The sequence below is a fragment of the Lepidochelys kempii genome, chromosome 5, assembly GCF_965140285.1.
Source record: "Lepidochelys kempii isolate rLepKem1 chromosome 5, rLepKem1.hap1, whole genome shotgun sequence".
Taxonomy (NCBI): domain Eukaryota; kingdom Metazoa; phylum Chordata; order Testudines; family Cheloniidae; genus Lepidochelys; species Lepidochelys kempii.
In genome coordinates, this window is record NC_136384.1 from 62,436,313 (window position 1) to 62,455,300 (window position 18,988).

At 41.3% G+C, this 18,988-nt stretch overlaps 2 protein-coding genes across 9 annotated transcripts in view; both read left to right on the forward strand.

Moving 5' to 3' along the window:
* The window catches only part of LOC140911468 (endoplasmic reticulum aminopeptidase 2), a 50,867-nt gene extending 45,686 nt beyond the window's left edge, over positions 1-5,181 (forward strand). For all 7 annotated transcript variants that reach the window (XM_078852820.1, XM_073344570.2, XM_078852819.1 and 4 more), the window contains 2 exons: positions 887-968; positions 2,771-5,181. In XM_078852820.1, the coding sequence (XP_078708946.1) occupies positions 887-968; positions 2,771-2,917 (229 nt within the window). In that variant the 3' untranslated portion in view covers positions 2,918-5,181. The remainder of the gene's footprint in view (positions 1-886; positions 969-2,770) is intronic.
* A 361-nt stretch (positions 5,182-5,542) lies between these two features.
* LOC140911465 (endoplasmic reticulum aminopeptidase 2) overlaps positions 5,543-18,988 on the forward strand; it is a 37,736-nt gene continuing 24,290 nt past the window's right edge. For both annotated transcript variants that reach the window (XM_073344558.2, XM_073344559.2), the window contains exons 1-9: positions 5,543-6,518; positions 7,289-7,360; positions 7,989-8,661; positions 10,606-10,744; positions 12,009-12,143; positions 12,535-12,655; positions 15,971-16,125; positions 17,118-17,231; positions 18,420-18,551. In XM_073344558.2, the coding sequence (XP_073200659.1) occupies positions 8,123-8,661; positions 10,606-10,744; positions 12,009-12,143; positions 12,535-12,655; positions 15,971-16,125; positions 17,118-17,231; positions 18,420-18,551 (1,335 nt within the window). In that variant the 5' untranslated portion in view covers positions 5,543-6,518; positions 7,289-7,360; positions 7,989-8,122. The remainder of the gene's footprint in view (positions 6,519-7,288; positions 7,361-7,988; positions 8,662-10,605; positions 10,745-12,008; positions 12,144-12,534; positions 12,656-15,970; positions 16,126-17,117; positions 17,232-18,419; positions 18,552-18,988) is intronic.

The window sequence follows — 18,988 nt, forward strand, 5'->3', positions numbered from 1 at the left end:
GAAAAAATCCCAACCAAACAAAAAATTTTAGAAAAAAAATGAAACTTCTTGTTTTGAGATTTATGAAACAAAATGTTTGGATATTTTGGTTTGAAACAACTTTTTGTTCGGAAATGTCCTTTAATTTTTTTATTTATTTTTTTAAAATGTCACCAAAAGTCTCTCAATCGAAACAAAGTATTTTGTTTTGAGTCCAATTTTGTTTTGAGTCCAATTCAACTCAAATAATTCTTTTCAACTTTTTGATTCACCAAAAGTTAAAAAAAATTGGTTTGACCCAAAACAAATTTTAAAAAATATATTTGAATTGTCAGCAAACCAAAATGTCAGTTATTCACACATCTCTAGTCCAGACACTCCATGCATAGCTGTGTAAGTGGTTCCTGTATTCCAGTGTGCAAGTGGGGTTGGGTTGAGGTTGAGCATGGGGAGGGGGCTCTGGATGTGTGACTGTGAGAGTCCACTTGCCAGCCCTCTCCACTGATGAATGGGAAGTAGGGGCACAGCAACTTTTTGACTAGCCCTGATGCTAAGGCAATAGCTGCAGAGCAGTACTGCTAACACTCCAAGGCCTGGAGAGAAGACTGTGGAAAGCTCCTAACAGCAGAAGCACAGAAATGGGGTTTTACAGGAAAGATAGGAAATAATAGGCACATCGTCCCACAGGGACTAAGCACTCAGCACTTCCAGCCCTTGATAGCCCAAGGCACAAGAGACCAAGAATAGAAATTGAACCTGTCTCTTGTGTGGCAATGAAGAGTAATATTTACAGGCCACTAGCCTGAACTGATATTAATGTGTATTGCAATAGATCACATTTATTGCTACTAACATTTTACATGGAGATACATTTATAAGGTCTGTAATTTTCTCCTCTTTTCCTCAGATTTCCTCTGGGGTCCTTCTCAATCAGAACAATTATAATTGGAGTGACAGCGCAGTTTTCTTCAAAACAAGAGCTGGAAGAGGTTAGTCTGAGGACAGAAGTAAAGCAGGAGTCATCTGCATTCTCATTGCTACTTAAATCATTGTCCTTCGTGCTGCATTTTGAGTTTTTGGATTTTTACTATGTGTCAGCACGCTCTACTTAGTGTAAAGCCTCACAAGGCTGTATTTGTGACAGAGGCAGGGTACTTTTGGTCCCAAGAGCAATAAGGGGCTAGATCTAGCTTCCCTGTGGATGCTGAGGGAAGAGCTATAAGAAGGGCCTGTGGGAAGAGAAGACTGTGTGCCCAAGTATTAAGTGAACCCCAGGTTGAGTAAAGTTTTGCTTACTGAAATCATTTTTTAAATTATGCCATTTACATCTGCTGATCAGATCTGCTTTATTTCTGCTCAGTCACCCCACCAGTCTACAGTATGTTTCATGGGCAATATGTAAATGTTACTGTTCAACTATATAAAATTCTATTCCAATCCAGGACCTGCCCCTATACCATGTCCTCTAAAACAATCTCTGAGAGTTAGGTTTTGTTTTGCGAGTCAGTGGGAATTGCAGGTACTTGGCACTTCACAAGATTAAGCCCTAAAGGAATAATCTCCGACACCATGCAAATAGTTTTAGAATTTGTCTAGAGCTAGACATCCCACATTCATTTTGGCCTGATCCTGCACCTTTGAAATCAATGGGAACAGTGTTGGGTCCTGAATGTGGATTTCCATCATGTGAAATGTTCAAGAAGTGTAATGTGGCTCTTTATGTTCTGTACTGAGGCATGGCTTTTGGCGTGATCTCCGGCACCACACTCGGCACTAGGCCCCAGGAGGTGCCTCTTTCCCTACTCCCCATCCCTCCAAAATATGTCCTTTGGCAAACACTGCAGAGAAGAACCAGCCAGAGACTCTAGCCAGTAGGACCAGCTACAGACGTAGCCAGAGCAGGAACCTTGGGACATTCAGAGACCTTTCTACACCTTTTATTGCATTTCCTCTGCTCCTGTACTGATTGGCTGTTTGCTCCAACCCTTTCCCTCCTTCTTCACCTCAGCTTCACTCCACACCTGCCCGTTTTACCCTCTTGTCTCCTGCCCTGTCCTCACTTCCCTTCCCTTTTCTTTCCATTTAGCTTATCCCCTCTTACCTAAATCCACCCCCCAAAATATCATGTCACTAACATAAAATTTGCTGCCACCACATTGTTTGCTCTGCTTGTGTGTTCTAACCCTCTCTCTGCCCTGTGTCTGTCTTGTCTATTTAGATTTTAAGCTTTTCGGGGCATGGACTGTCTGCTACTCTGTTTGTGCAGTGCCTAGCACAATGGGGACCCATTCTCCATTGGTCCTTAACAATGCTTATGATGGTAGTGCTTGTTAATAATAAGTTAAGTGTAGTCTCAGAGAAAACACAATGTAAATTGAGGTTATGGTCCAGGGTAGTAACACTATACACTGAATCATGCTAGAGCTCTTTTTTAGGCAGTACACTCTTGGGACCGGGATTTATCACTTAGTTTTCTGTAAGTAGCATGCCTATGTAAGCCACTGGTTAGTGTATGTTACAGGTTCTCCTGTGTACCAGATCCACAGAAGATATATATTTGTTACAGCCCTAGCTAGGAAGCCTTGATTCTTTAGTCCAAGTGGTTGCAGCTCAGGCTTGTAGTCCTGGAGGTCGCCCATTCAGTCCCTAGTTTGTTGGCCAAGCCGGGGGCTGTCACACTTACAGGTGTCACAAATGGTAATAGTGAGCTTTTTCATAAGTAAAAACTGTCAGCAACGTCAGTATTTTCTTCAGATCCGATCGTAACCTTTTTAATTGATATCTTTTATAGGTGAAGTTGTTTTTTGAATCTGTAAAGGAGAAAGTGTCACAGCTGAGAGCACCCCAGATTGCAGTGGAGAATATTGAGAAGAATATAAAATGGCTGGACAGAAATTTAGTTACATTAACAAAATGGATATTGGAGAATCTTAAGTAAAGCTGGGATCATTGAGATCATTGAGATCAGAGGAAAGAGTGCGGTATTACTCCATGCTTTGAAATAACACATTTAAAATCAAACTACATATTTTTTAATCTGAACAGATGCATAATTGCTGCAGTACTTTGTTGAACATCGGTCTTGTTGAATTATGCAGTTCATTTAATGAAAACCTTCCTGACATCTGATTGTTTATTTTTATGAAATTTGGGCTGCCATGTTTACATTGGTTTTGTGTTTGTCTTTATATATGGTTCTGTTTGGATATTTAGGTGTTTAAGCCAATTGAAGGACTGTAGCTATAGACTTGGAAGAGCGTGTGTATGTTCATGTTCATGCGTTTTTGATTTCACAAGAACCTTGTAAAATTAACTTTGAAGTCCCAGAGTGGGTTACATATGTAACTTAGGCCTTCTATTAAATTTCTTAACACCTGCATAGAACCTACCCCTGCCACCGTGTACCTTACTTATTGTTCTTGGTCAGTGATTTCCTCTGTTCTCTAAAAAAGCAGCTTTCCCCATGTTTTGCCTTTGGCAGTTTAAGAAATATAAAACAACTTCTATCAAAGACAAAATGCTGTGTAAGGTTCATGATAGATGAAAACAACTTAGTTTCATTTTAAAAAGCTTCACAATAAGCATATTTCTACCTTTTTAGATTCCTCTAGTATAGAAATTGTATGTCTCTTAGACAAATCCAAAATCAAGGATTTTTTTAAGAGACCAAAATATCTCACAGATGTGAGATAACTGTTTAGCTAAGAAACTGGAACAAAATACCACTGTATGTTTAGATAATATTGGAGACTGTGACATGAAACAAATTGTGGTAAAAAATCCAACATTAAGCTTGACATCATTAGGGAAGCAAATCTAGGACCCTTTTTGAAGGCTCTTGGTTGGCCTTCTTCCTTCAAGACCCAAGATTTAATGAGTGACTCCAAACCATGTCATACTGCTGTGCTGTGCCCACTGAGTAATAGAGACGGTGGCCCAGATCCTCAAAGGTATTTGGGTGCCTATCTTTCATTGAAATCCATGTGAGTTAGGCGCCTATTGACTTTGGAGGATCTGGGCTTATGTCCTGAACTGGCATGAGTGTTCATGGAGGAAATTAGGAGAAGTAGTAGATTGTGAGGATGGGGAATCTGCAATTGGCTATGATAAAGGGGATGATGTCTTGATTCTCCACAGGGCTTAAGTTAACACTCCAGAACACTCTGTCAGCACATAGCTTATACTTCACGCTGCGTGGCACTGGAGCGTGAGCAGTACACAGCGCTACAGCAGCACAACTTTCAACCTGCCCTTTGCGAGCTGGGGAAGTCCCGTGAGCTGGGGGACTCCTGTGACTCTCATATAGCAGCGTTGTCTGAATGAGTCCTGTTCTCACGTCTACTATTTTACTGTTCTTTGTCTTATGTTAAAACTAATGGGACTTGTGGGTAGGCCCTGAGAGAATATCTCTGGGTTTAATCCTGCAAAGAGCTTAGAGTTTCCTGCCCTCAACATCCACTTATTTCAGTGGAAGTTGTGAGCATTCAGCACTGTGTAGGATTGGGCCCTTGAGAGTTTTAATTTGGAATTGGGCTTTTTTTCCCCTCAAACACATTGTGGGATGAGTTATGGACGGAGGATTAGCCTTAACTTTTGAATTTCTAGGCTTTCTCGGGCTTGACACTTAAGCAAAATTCCCATTGACGACAACTGCCATGCTGATCATTTCTGTTCTAAATATGGGACTGCCAGACTGATCAGTGCATCGAAAACTGCATCTCTTAAATATTAATAAATTATAACTGATCTACTATACCTGAGAGACAAGCTTTGGAAGCATTTCTGTGGCAGTGACTGGTTCCATGGCTGCCACTACTGCTGTCTGGCAGTAGGAGTGCCTGGAAAACTCTTTTAAATGCCCACTATTCACATCATTTGCATTCCCTAGATTGCACCTTATATTGTGGCCATGTATTACCTCACATTACGCTCCACTCAGCCACAAGAGTTTGCTCACAGTGCTGAGCTCTGTGCATTTGCCTCTGAGCTATGCAGAAGCCTTTTGGAATAGCTACTGAGTAAACACTGTTTGTTGATCAATAGTGCTTTTGATTTTCTTTTTTGTTTGTTTGTTTTTGTAGAACTCAGCAACCTTTAGGACTGTGCCTTTAGAAAATCCCTGAGGCAAGGGTGGTGTCTTTCTTTTTGTACAAAGCCAACTACATTGTTGTTCAATAAATAAATAAATTCAGTCCAGTCGGATGTATTTTTTTTTGGTTTGCAGCTAGAACATGCTTTGGCCTCAGGGCCACATTGGCGTTCTGAAACTGTATGGAGGGCCGGGTAGGGAAGGCTGTGCCTCCCCAAACAGCCTGGCCTCTACCCCCTCCCACTTCCCGCCCCCTGACTTCCCCCCTCAGAACCCTCGACCATCCGCCCCCCCTGCTCCTTGTCCCCTGACCAACCCCACCCCCATCCAACCCCCCCGTCCCCTGACTGCCCTGAGCGCTTTACACACCCGTCCCCTGACAGGTCCCCCGGGACTCCCACACCTATCCACCCACCCCCTGTCCCCTGACTGCCCCCCGGGATCCTCTGCCGCTTATCCACCACCTCTCCCCCCGCTCCCTGCCCCTTACCATGCTTCTCAGAGCACCAAGACTGGCAGCCATGCCGCCTGGCTGGAGCCAGCCACGCCGCTGCACAGTCTAGAGCACCGGGGCAGGCCGGCGGCTCTCGCAGTGGCGCTGCCCGGCAGCCCAGAGCGCCGGCGGCACAGCGAGCAGAGGCTGCAGGGGAGGGGGGACAGCAAGGGAGGAGCCAGGGGCTAGCCTCCCCAGCCGGGAGCTTAACGGCCAGGTAGGACAGTCCCACAGGCCATAGTTTGCTCACCTCTGTGCTAGACTTTGAAATACTGGGGAGTTAATTTTGGTTGCAGAATAGTTGCTTTATTTTCAAGTCAGTCATTATGGGCTACTGATTTCTTGAAATAAAAGTTCTTACAGACAATAACACTTCTTAACAGACAAAAAAGAAAAAAACAAACTAGCTTGTGACATGTGAAAACCAGCTTCCCAGATCAAATGGTTCCTATTATCTGGCTTAGTTTTCCACAGAGACTGGAAAGTTCCTCGAAAATAAATGGAAACAGTAAATCAATTATTACTGAAGACTGTTTTTGATTTTTCTATCATCAGCCTCTGACCTGTGGCTGCTATCAGTATAGGCTTTATTATAGACTCACTGTGGTATTATAATTTTCTGTCCCACTCAAAGAGTTGGGGCACGATTGGTCGTTGTGAAGGATTCTGTGCTATTAAAGCTCACAGGGTAGTAGGATGGGCGCACACAGCTTGCTTTGATTAGTGGGATAAATTATTGTCATGAGCTGTATCTGGTGAACAAACTCTGGAAACCCCCTGGTGGCTGCCTCCGAGTGAAAACAAAAGTGAAAATAAAGGCAGCACAATTCAAGGCTGCAGAAGCAAATGGGAAATAGTGATATACAGCCGTCTCCATGTGTTTGCTTTAAAAAAAAAATCTAAAGCTGTTTTTGCAGAAAAGATGTCGTGATGAGACAGGAACATGCCATGGATCATGTAAGAGAGCTGCACTGAAAAGGGGGAGGGGGGGGGCTGTGTGTGGGGAGGAGGATTCATTCTGTGCTTGTGGAAGAAGCTCTTAGTAGAAACTACCTGTCATTGCTTTCCTGCTCCTAATTATTTTCAGTGCAGTCATCAGCCATCTTTTAAACAACGTGGTGTATGTACCACATAGAAATATTCCACTTTCAATGCTTTAATATTTATTTTTGGCCTGTTTTTTACTTAAACTAATATAAATGAATCATTGTAATAAAAACTACACATTAATTTTTTAAATCTTCTTTTAGGAGGTTTATTTGTACAGTGCTCTCATTCTCTTTTGCAGATTTCTGAACTTTTATGAGGGCACTCCACTGTCCAGATACTTGCCTGCTAAACCACATTAATTAAGTGAACAGAGAACCTTGCTTGAGCCCTTTGCCCCTGAGCAAATTGGCCACATTCACACCTCTGCAATTTCCCATAGTTTAATCTTGATACAGTGGACAAGGGAGCCATTTGGTAAGAAGAGTGAGATAGTATCATAGACAGGCACCAACGACCATTTTAGCAGCTGCATTCTGGACAAGCTGTCCAGAATGCAGCTGCTAAAATTACAACACTAAATAAAGACTTGCTGAGAGAAATGACACATTGCTGTGAGTACCTTATTCCACAAGTCCTGTCTCCTTCAGGTTAAGAGGAAATAGATGTGAGAGTTGAAATCTTCCTCTTGTCCCCTACAAATAACATAATCTCAGAGAAATGCAAAATTTTTCTTCCAGGTCTGCTAACCTTCAGGGCCCACTGTGAGATATAGATTTTTAGGAAAGCTGACAATGAAGCAAGTAACAAGGGTGAGTAGGGAAAGTGGGGAATAATTATTTTTTCTTGCTACATCTTTTTTTTTTTTACATAAACATTAACCCTATAATATATTTATTTTGATATGTTTATTTAGGCTGCAATTCAACAAGGTACTTAAACACATGTTTAATTTCAAGCACATGAATAGTCTCTGCGGGGATGGGGTTTTATTGTATTTTCAAACAATTGTCTGAGGCACTTAGGGTACATCTACAGTGTGATGAAAGGCCCGTGTCATGGCTGTGGCTGGCTTGGGCCCACAGGGTTTGGGCTGAGGGGCTATACAATTACAGGATAGACTTTCAGGTTTGGGCGGGAAGCCAAGAGCTATGCTCCAGCCTAAGCCCAAACGTCTACACTGCAATTTTATAGCCCCACAGATGGACCCCTGGAGCTTAAGTCAGCTGACCCAGATCAGTGGCTGGTCTTTTATTGCAATGTAGACATACCCATAGAGTTTCAAGCACCTCTTGTCATTTTAAACATTTAAATACATGTAAACTGAGCCTCCATTGCCTGTGTGTTTTATGCAGGAAGCTTGATTATTACGACTAAAGATTTAACAAGTGAGGCTCAAACTTTTCTTACAGTTAAGACATCTGTTTTATTTTTCTCTAGATGAGAATTCATTAATGGAAAACTACATTACTGCCAGTGCATGATGCATTCTAAGCAAACAATATTTTCAAGACCTGGAAGTTTTAGCCAGAAGAAGCTACAGTTTTTTCTTTTGTTCTAGAGAGGCTCTTTCGATGCATGCCTTTGCAATGGCTAGTCTCTGTAGAATATGTCCATTGGTAGTAGTGCTGCAGCTATTACACATTTATTTTCTGGGAATTTATGGACTTAAACATCAAACAGGTAAAGACAATGTAACTTCCCCTCCCAATGGCAAGCCATTTCCTTGGAATAAGATGAGGCTTCCTGATATGGTAGTACCAATCCAATATGACCTCTGTATTCACCCTAATCTTACTACTGTACATTTTACTGGCCTGGAGAGGATAGAGATCTTTGTGAGAGAGAATACTAGATTTATCATCTTGCACAGCAAAGGCCTTGAAATCACCAGTGCAGTTCTTCTGCCCAAAGATGACTTGGGGTCCAGAAAACCAGGAAAACAGCTTCAAGTTTTAGAACATCCCACATATGAGCAAATTGCCCTGCAGGCTCCTGAAGTATTAACAGCTGGCCAGCGATACCTGGTTGTCATAGAGTTTCATGCAAGACTGGCGGATGGCTTTGATGGATTTTACAAAAGTACTTACAAAACTCGTGATGGGGAAACAAGGTAAGGAGTCTCTTTGAAGTTTTCTAGAGAGACAAGGTGGGTGAGGTAATATCTTTCATTGGACCAACTTCTGATGGTGAGAGACACACTTTCAAGCCACACAGAGCTCTTCTTCAGGTCTCTAATATCTTGGGACTGACAGGGCTACAACTACACTGCATAAAGTTTTACAGGTACTTGTGCCCTGACCTCAAGGTTTTATTTTTGCCTTATATCACTGTTAATGGTAATTGTATGTTTTCCTGGGATGTGACCTGTATGAAAGCAAAGTGATTAGCCCCAGCTTTCTGTGTATGAAACTTTCAATGAAAACACTAACTAAAAGGTAGAAGGCCTGCAGCTCAGTGGGATCAGGGTTCTTCTCTTCAACTGGGCTTGGGGCATGGTGTGCCTTGCTCTTTTCAGCAGCTACCCTGCTGGCCCAATTAGGAGTGCTACTGCTGTGCTCCGAAGGGAGTCTGGTTCTGTTCTCTTGGATCAGAGGAAGGATGGTAGCTGTTATGTGGTGCCTCAAAGGACTATACGCTGGGGAGCTATAGGTGGTCATCTGTGAGTGATGGGGAAAGCCCTCCCTGAGCAAAAATTCAATGGAAGTGCGATGGATAAAAATGATAGCTGCAAAGTCTTGTATTACCTTCTATGGCTTTTGATTCCAAGTCGAGGGCATCACTTATATTGGATGGTTTAGATCAGCATTTCCCAAATGGGGGGTTGTGAGATGTGTGTTCTGCGCGGTGAGTGGCGGCTGCATGCCTCACCTCAGCGGGTTCCTGCCACCTCACTGCACTGTGTGTGCAGTGAGAGGTGCTGCGACTCCTGGAGGCACTCACCCTGCACCCCACTCTGTGCACTAACGTGGCAGCAGCCAGCAGAGCAGGGTTTGCCTCTGCTGTTGTGCCAGGAGGAGGGTAGCTGACCTGCACCCAAAGGTACCAGCACCATCCAGGGCATTTTTTTAGCAGCCTTTTTGCTTACAGGAAGTGTTGCAAAATATACAATCTAGGCTGGCTAAGCCAGACTCTTACTAGATGAAGGCAAAAGTGGGGAAGGAAAAGGACTTGTGGGGAGCAAAACAGGTAAGCACATGCTCAGGTCCATCCATTTTCAGCAATATACGATTCACATGCTTTTTAAACATGCTTTGATTTAGTTTGTATGGGTGCCAGAATTATTATCTTTATCTGTGCTTCACAAAGCACATTCATTCAGTGTCAAAGGTCTCCTCAGTTGAAGGTGTTAGTTTACAAAAGCAAGTCACAAATCTGATGATGGGCATTCTCAACTGAATGTAATCATGTAACTGTTGTCAGCACAGGGGCTGACTTTCATTTTTCCAGGTGGGTGCTCCACCCCGGCTCTGCCCCAAGGCCCCACCCTCACTCCACCTCTTTCTGCCCATGCTCTGCCCCCTCCCCCCAGCATGTCCTGCCCATCACCGAACAGCTGATTGGAGGGTGGCTGGTAGGTGCTGAGCACCCACTATATTTTTTCTGAGTACCCAGGAAGTCAGCACTTATGGTTGTCAGAGTGACCAAACCCAATTAAGAAGTTTAGTTCTAAATTATTTAAAGTTACATCTACCAGCTGGTCAATTCTGTAAAATAGTCCTGGTGCCTGCAATATACATTTACCCCCACCACATGCCCATCTATTATTTTTTCCTCTGGATTTCAAGTGCTCACTTGATAATGTGCAATTGGGTACTGACACTGGAACAAAGTGACAGAGATACCAAAACATTCAAGAAAATCTATTATTTTTACTGGTATTTGAGCCATATTTTAACTGATAAAAAAGCATAAAAGCTCTGTTTAGAAACTCTATTTTTATAAAACTTGCTAGATCAAGGTCTAAATCTGTTGCATGCTAAGATACAAAATCAGTGTCAGTCTTGATTTCATGTTTAACTTGGAAGGATTTTTTTCTGTATGTCATGTCTCACAGGATAATAGCTACTACAGATTTTGAGCCTACCTCAGCACGAATGGCTTTTCCATGCTTCGATGAACCATCTTTCAAAGCCAACTTTGCAATCACGATAAGGAGAGAAAGAAAACACATTGCATTATCCAACATGCCAAAGGTATGATTTTGTTAAAGGGTTGATGATGTAGTCAGATAACAGCTCTGAATGTTCAGTTTCTAATTCTTATTTTTGACAGACTGAAGTTCTGTTCAGGAAATTTCCTGCTGAAAATTTAGATGAAAATGAAAAAAAATGTGTTTGTTGATATTTTCAGGAGAAAATATCAAATGTTTATCCAAAAACCAAAACTCCCTGACTGAAACTGTTGATAGTTTTCAGTTTTTCAATTTTCCGATGAGAAATATCAAAACTTTTTGATGAAAGCAGACCCTTTCCATGAAAATATTTTAGTCAAAAATTCAATTTTTCATATGAAAAAAGATTTTGAAAGAAAATTTTAGACCAGCCCCATGTAAAACAGAATACGTTGTAGGCCAAATACAACTGGTGCTGCAAAGCCTTATGGATTTTGTCAATTATATGCACGTGCATGGTTCTGTTGAAGTCAATGGGACTATTCATATGTGTATAGCTAAGCACTTACGTAAGTGTAACAGCAGTGTACCCAGTTTGGCATTGGTCTTGTCCACTGCCTTAGTTTACCTTTTTCCTTAGTCAATCAGATGCCCACAACTGGAGCCTTTTTATCAACTCATCTTTTTGGGTATCTGGTTTCTTAATATAAAATAACAGCTGAACGTTACCTTTTTCAGTCCTCTTCCCCAGGGTCACTAGTTCCTTCCAGCCCTTTACCAGGGCATCACCATCCTTATAGCCCATCCTCCTTATAGTCTTCCCTCCTGGGCTTCACAATCCCTTACAGCGCTTTCCTCTTCGGGCTTTCCCTCAGTGGGCTCCCCCTCCTTGCAGGTCCCTTAGCCTTTTAAGCTAAGCCAAGCCATATATTTCCCTAATATCCAGCAGTGGGTCTCCTGGCTGTCACATGATCTTGCAGGACTACAGTTCCCCAGATCACTCAGAAAGTGTGCCAACAGGCTTGCTTTTAAAAGGGCCAAGCCTTGGAACAGAGTTGACTGGCTCTGGGTCACCACTACCCTTAAAGAGGAAAGACTATCTTGTTCAGGATTGGAACCCACAACTTTAAGATCTTCAGTCCAGGGTCTTTATCATCATATTTGTATGGGCAGGGTCTAGCACACTGTGGCTGCTGCCAGCATGCAAATAATGAATAATTTTTCCTGGTATAATTTTATTGAACCCTCGGTTGATTTTGGCTTGCCATCTGTTAAATAGGTTACTCATGGTATCAATCTATTGGTTTGTGAGAATTTTTAATAGAAGATTTTTTTTTTAATTGCAGATTAAAACAATTGAACTCGAAGGAGGCCTGTTGGAAGATCATTTTGATGTGACTGTAAAAATGAGCACTTACCTTGTAGCCTACATAGTTTGTGATTTTAAGTCTGTGCAGGCCACAACATCATCAGGTATCAAGGTGAGTTCAGGTTTCAGCATAGCCAATAACTAAGGTTATTTTAGGGCTTGACATTTTTTGATTAGAGCACTGAGGTATACAGGCAATGAGCAGAGAGACTGGAAATGTCAAGTCGTATATCCAGGAAGAGGAAATAGACAACAGAGTTACAAATCAGTGGATGTAACCAAACAGCTACCCCTATTGCATTAAAGCAAGTTCATTTCCATCTTTTCTGCCTAATAGCATTTCTAATAAAACTTTTGCATGATACCAAGTGCTGGAGTTGCTGCAGAGAAAGCATGTGATTGAGATGATGGGAGGGGAATTGATCCAAACATGACTGCTATCTTAAGAATAGATCTATAAAATGAAGAAGTTTGGGAATCACTGCTGTAATCTATTTTCATAGGTATCCATCTACGCATCACCTGACAAATGGAGCCAGACACATTATGCCTTAGAATCATCAGTGAAACTACTGGAATTTTATGAGAAATACTTTGATATTAGCTTTCCTTTACCAAAACTGGGTAAGTCAAACATCAATATCAGTACAGTTCATGTATAACTCTTTCAGCCACAGAATTTCTCCTTTCTCACACAAAACTAAATGAGCAATTCAAAATTTTATTCTAGCTGAGAAAAGTCAACATGTTATATGAAAGATTATGTTTTGCAATACAGTGGTTATAGACTTCTGCATAGTTTAGCTGAAATCAAAATGTTTTTCCTTACAAGGGCAAAATTCTGTCCTCTGATCTGTACCTTGGATAAGCCCAAAAGTCTTTAATTAACTACGTTGCTTAATTACGTGAGAACAGTCAAAATACAAGACTCATGCAGACTATTGGAGTGGAAAGTTATCCTCTTGAAATAATGGAGCAAATGAAAGGACTTGGAGAACCTGAGAGTCCACTACAGCGTAATCTCGTTTATCTGAATGCCCTGGAAAGCAAATGAATAGTTTTAGATAATCAAGGGAATTTTCAGTGTAATTAATAAACTATAGTGCACTGGCTCCTGTTTCAGTTAACTAGGAGTTTCCAGTAATTGAAGTTTGGCTAAAGAAATTTGTACTGTATTTAAAAAATCCTCCTGTTGTGTCCCCAGTTATGGCAACTCCTTAAATTAAGGTACTGAGCCTTGCTGAGTACACAAGTATGTGCCCAATCCTGCGAATGCTTACTCTTGAGAATAGAGCAGAGGGGCCCAAACGTTTCTTCTCATGACCCCGCCCTTATAAGTAATGTAATGTGTTTGCGCCCCTCCAGGCCGGGAGCAGAGTAGTGGCCAGGCTGGGGCCAGTAGCCAAGAGTGGGAGCCAGGAGCCTATGGCCAAGCTGCAGCCAGGAGCAGGGGGCTGGGGACTGAAGCAACAGCTGCAGACAGAGGCTGGGGGAGGGGTCAGAGCGGTGATGGGTGGCACTCCCTACCAGCCCTCCACCCCTGCACCCCATGGGGACTGGCCCAGACCCCACTGAGCCTCCCCGGTTGTTCCTCTGTGCCCCCCTGGGGGGGTGCGCCACAATTTTGGGACCACTGGAATAGAGGTTTCTAGAATTATACTGAGCTCCCTGTAAAACCTGAGAATGATTCTCTGGGATCATTCTCTTCTTTGATTGATCCACAGCCCTGGTCAGGAGTAATTTCCCAGGGAGTCCTTTGTGACTGTTGATAATTCGGTTTTTCACCTACTGTTGATAGTTCGGTTTTTCCCAGCACATGACTCAGCACTTCAAATCTGTTGTGCTCCTTCATAATTAAAAGTAGTTTAGGTTTTTTTAAAAAAGACTATTGGACCTCAGTCAAACTAGCCTTTGAATCAAGATTGGATTTTCCAAGGGGAAAGCTATACTGAAATCAAGTAATAATGAACTCACACAGAACTAAATTTCTATCAACACGGATATTGAAAAATTACAGAAGAACAAGACTCATGAGGGGTCTCAGCCTCTCCTCATCTGAGGGAGCTATGGAGACAGAAAACAACTCTTCAGAGCAACGAGAGTGAAGCAGCAGGGAGAGAGGCAGACCAAAGAGATTCAGCAGCAGCAGAAGTGCTCAGAACAAGGGAAGCCTTTATTTAGCTTTTTACTTGGAGTAGTGTTAGCTGAAAAGCTTCGTTGTAATGGACCTTTTTAATGCCCAGATCAAATATGGAGCTAGCTTGCAAATGAGATAATAAATATTAAAAGCTCATGGTGCATGGTACTGGCTTGGCAAGAAGCAGATCATTCACCCTTGGCAAATAATCTTCCTTCTGCAGATAATACTCTTCCATTAATTTTTTGGTATTCCTTTCCTTCCTGGAAGTCTCATAACTTTTGGAAAAGGAATTTATTTTTTTGTTTTTTGTTTTTTGAGCAAATCACTGCCTCTCAGACAAGATGTGCAGTATTTAATGTAAGACAAGCTAATCTAAATAGAAAAATAAGCTCCTAACATTACATTTTACAAAATTGTTTACTATGGGAGCTATCGGAGGACCTAGTACATTTGCCAACTTGATTTCTTAGCTAGAAAGGACCACCTGAATGTGCATCAGGATTCATAGGGCTGATGGTAAGACATTTGCATTTCATAAAGGTTAACATACTCAGAATCTAAGGCTATGTCTACTCTACTGCAGGATTGATACTGCTGTGATCAATGCACCAGGGTCGATTTAGTGGGTCTAGTGAAGACCCACTAGATCGAAGAGCGACTCCGGTACTCCACTGGGAACGAGAGGAGTAAGGTAGTGGGAGAGCGTCTTCCATAGACACAGCAGTGAGTCAACCTAAGCTACGTCGACTCCAGCTACATGAATAACGTAGCCAGAGTAGCGTAAGTTAGGTTGACATACCACGATAGTCTAGACATAGCCTTGGAGGATGCATAGTCTGTAGTAGCTTGTTATCTGATCAGCAGTAAATTTCAGGCCTTTTCATGTGGTTGGTAAGTAGCTCTGTAGGAGTGTGCAATGGTGATAGTTTCCAACAGGGGGAGAAAATTAGGAGGGAGGAAAATGGAAGATCTCTGAGTTTCTGCAATTGCCCAGCGCAGCGGTTCAGGACCAAGTGCAATACTCAGATGTAGATACTTTGCATGCTGTATGTTGTCAGCTTGCCCCTACACTGGTTGTGTATATGAATATTTGATTTATTTCTAGCTTTTTCTATGGTGCTTATCACCACAATAACTGAGCACTTCATTAATATAGATGAATTTATCCTCATAACATACCTATGAGATAGGGAAGTATAGTTACTATCCCCATTTTACATGTGAGGAATTGAGGCACAAAGAAATTAAGTGATTTGTTCACTTATGGCAGAGCTGGGAAAAGAACCCTTGGTTTTTCTAAATCCCACTCCAAGGGCTTTATTCACAAGACCATCTTTCCTCTCTGTAAGCTTACACAGGAAGCAGAGCTGGAGACAGGTCTCTGAGGTGGTAGGCCTGTGTCTTACTACTAGACCATGATGTCTCTCTGATATCCTTCTAAAATAAGGAAGAAAAGCTAAGCAAAATAAGTTCTCTCTCTGTCGTACACTAGTCTAGGCTTTGTTAGCAAACACTTGTTGCCCGTAACGCTTATTTACCCAGCGTACAGTTCCTTATCCAGTGAAAAGGAACTCTTGTTACTCCACTGCTAGCTATGCTCAGAGAAGAGGAATCTGAAGTTGATTTGCTCCTGGCTTCCCACTTCTTTTCTCTCTTTCTCCTATGGAGGTCTGACTGGAGTCAATGGGAGTGATTGCACTGAGTTTGGGAAGGAACACATGGACCATTGAACTAGTTAACAACAAAGGGCTTGAAAAGTTAATACTCAGTAATAACACAGGTTTTATGTTAAATCTTAGATCTTGTTGCTATCCCTGATTTCCAGTCAGGAGCCATGGAAAACTGGGGTCTCATCACGTATAGAGAGACTTCACTGCTCTATGATGCCAAGACCTCCTCAGCATTTGACAAACTGTGGGTCACAAAGGTGATAGGCCATGAGTTAGCACATCAGGTAACTTTTTTTTGTATTTAACTTGGACTTCTTTCTTTGTAAGTCTGAAAAAAAAAAGGCACTTATGTAGAGATGGCAGTTAAAGCCAAGGCTGAAGTATAGACAATCTAAAGAGCTTTAACAGAGTTAATGTTATGCATGGAGCCAAGAGAACAAATGGCTTACAAGGGAGAAGGATTGTGAATAATAATAATAATAATAGTAATCAATGGTATTTATTTAGGCACCTTTCTGCAGCAGCATTTAGAGTGCTAGATGGAACTATTTAGGACAAATTTTGCTCTCCCTTACACTAGTGTCAAGCTCAGACGAGTCATTCCAGATTGACCTTTGTAAATGCAAGCAGAATTTGGTCCATTAACTTTAGAAAAAAGAATCCAGACAATTCTTGCTACCTTGTCAACTTACAAATATTTAAATTCAAGGCCTCTTCTCTTGTGGCGGCTGCATGTATTAGCGAATGTTGACTTTCCTTATTGTGAAGGCTTAAAAAAATAGTAAAAAAGGAGAATAACTATGAATGTAATTGTGAATCAAATAGCATTGAAAATGAAGCCTTCAATTAATTCACAGAACAGATGCAGCAAGCAAGCAATGGGAGTCTAAGCTTCTCCTACACTCTCTAATAAGATGCTGCAATGATAGTTAGAGGGTCCACTCCCAGGAGTAAGAAGATATTTCATCCCTCATCTCATTTCAATCTTTTGCTTCCTTTGATTTAAAATGTGACAGAATACAGAATAGCTTTTTAAAAAATTGCATATAGATTCAGAAATAAAAATCCAGCTTTCTTAGATTTCCATCACGTTTCATGAAATTCTGGTTTTGTCCTTTTTGTCCTTCCTTTGTTCAATTTTCTTTGACATATAAATCAAATTTGATCTTAATAAAGCACATAGATGTGCCTGAACTTAAGATAAAAGCTCCCTTTCTAAGTATAGTAATTGCCAAGTTTCATTTTCCTTTTGTTTACTTGAGATTTTGTCTTTTAGTGGTTTGGTAATCTGGTTACTATGGAATGGTGGAATGACATTTGGCTAAATGAAGGTTTTGCCAGATTCATGGAGTTGGTTTCTGTTAGTGCTACGTACTCAGAGCTGCAGATTGTAAGTAATACAGCTATCTTGCTAATCCTTCTTCTCTGTTGGGTGCTAATGAAAAATTATATACAGGTCACTACCAGGAAAATACAACAAAATGTTTTGTCTGAAAAGGGGTTAGCAAAGAGAGCATCTGCAGCTTAGAACAGCAGTATATCTTCAGAATTGATTCCTGGTCTGTAAGCACATTTTTGCAGTAAAATTTAGTCTCGTTTTCCTTTTAAGCCCTATTTCTTCCATCTCTCTTTCCTAAATCTAAGCAATTTTGTTGTTATAAAAAGAATTGCAGTAAAAGATAAGAGGCTATCTGGTACATTGCATTCTGGCCCTTGCAACAATGTAGTTATGGTTGAGAAGGCATTTTTTTAGATCCTTATTTTCTGGCACTTAAACACTTTTTTGAAAAAAATTATACTTTAGGCAAAAACTTCTCATATTTGTTCTCCACTCAAAAGTGAATTTATCTTGAAATTCTGAACGGAATTTGCCTGGCTATTTTTGGATTCTGTGTACATGATTTCCAGTCACCAGTCTTTATTCAACTGTGGATTATGCTGGCACACACTGCTCGTTTGCTGTTCCAGCTAGAATAGCATTTAGCCGAATATTCCAAATGTATGCATATATGTATCTATGTAGCATAGAGAATCTATTGTAAACTATATTCATAAAGTGGTTTAGCATATAGCAACCTTTTGCTCCCCTTAGAAATGAGTATAGACGCAATCTGAAAAATTCTGACGTGAATTATGAACACTCAAAAACTGGATTCAGGCCTTTCTGAAGATTTACCTTTAACTACAGCAGAGCTGATGTTCCACTATAATAGGGGCCAGTTATGGATCTGGACTTGGATTATGATGATCCTTATCTTCACTGACATATTGGGGAGTTTGGATCTGGGAATTTGTGCCAGGTCTATTTTTGTTAGAAATTAAAATTTTGGAGATTGCAAAAAAACCTCTTGCAAACAAAGTTTGCAAATTTTTAGGTTTTTCAGATGTCATGCAAATATATCAGTATATATCAGGAATCTTTTCTGTACAGGAGTCGCACTTGATCATTATGCCAGGGAAGAGGTTTTTGCATGAACATTTCTGTCTTTGTACTGTGTTTTATTTTTGTCCATGTAGTGTCTATCTCTTTGAATCCATATCACGTCTAGAAGGTGATAACTGTCTGTACATCCCACAGGAGGATTACTTTCTGAATGTATGTTTTGGTGCAATTGCAAGGGATTCATTAAATTCATCTCATCCAATCTCCAACCCAGCAGAAACTCCTACTCAAATAAAGGAAATGTTTGATACTGTGTCCTATGACAAGGTACTGTATATCAATTCATAAATGCAAAAAGATCTTTTGCTGCCACGACACTTGAAATTCTGAGCAACCTGAACACCAGTTGTTCGGAGGGAAAACTGTGAATCTTGCAGTATGATGACAGATTTGACATTAGCTCTCTGCATTTGTCTAACCTCCCATGAATTGATTAATTATTATGGTTCCACTCTGCTAACCCCTTGGCTCCAGCCACCCAGGGTTCCCCACTACTAGATGATAACTAGGGTGAATCCTGGCCCACGTATGGTCTGAATATATGGACTGTGTGAGGGAGAGTTCCACAAGGGTTGTGTGTGTATTAAAGTTCTTCCCTTTATGTCATTCCATGACCCTACTGCATCTCATGTGATGTGTTAGCCTTCCAATCCAGCAGCATTCCTTCCCCCATCTGTAGAAGTGTTGGCCAGTGCATCAGTGTA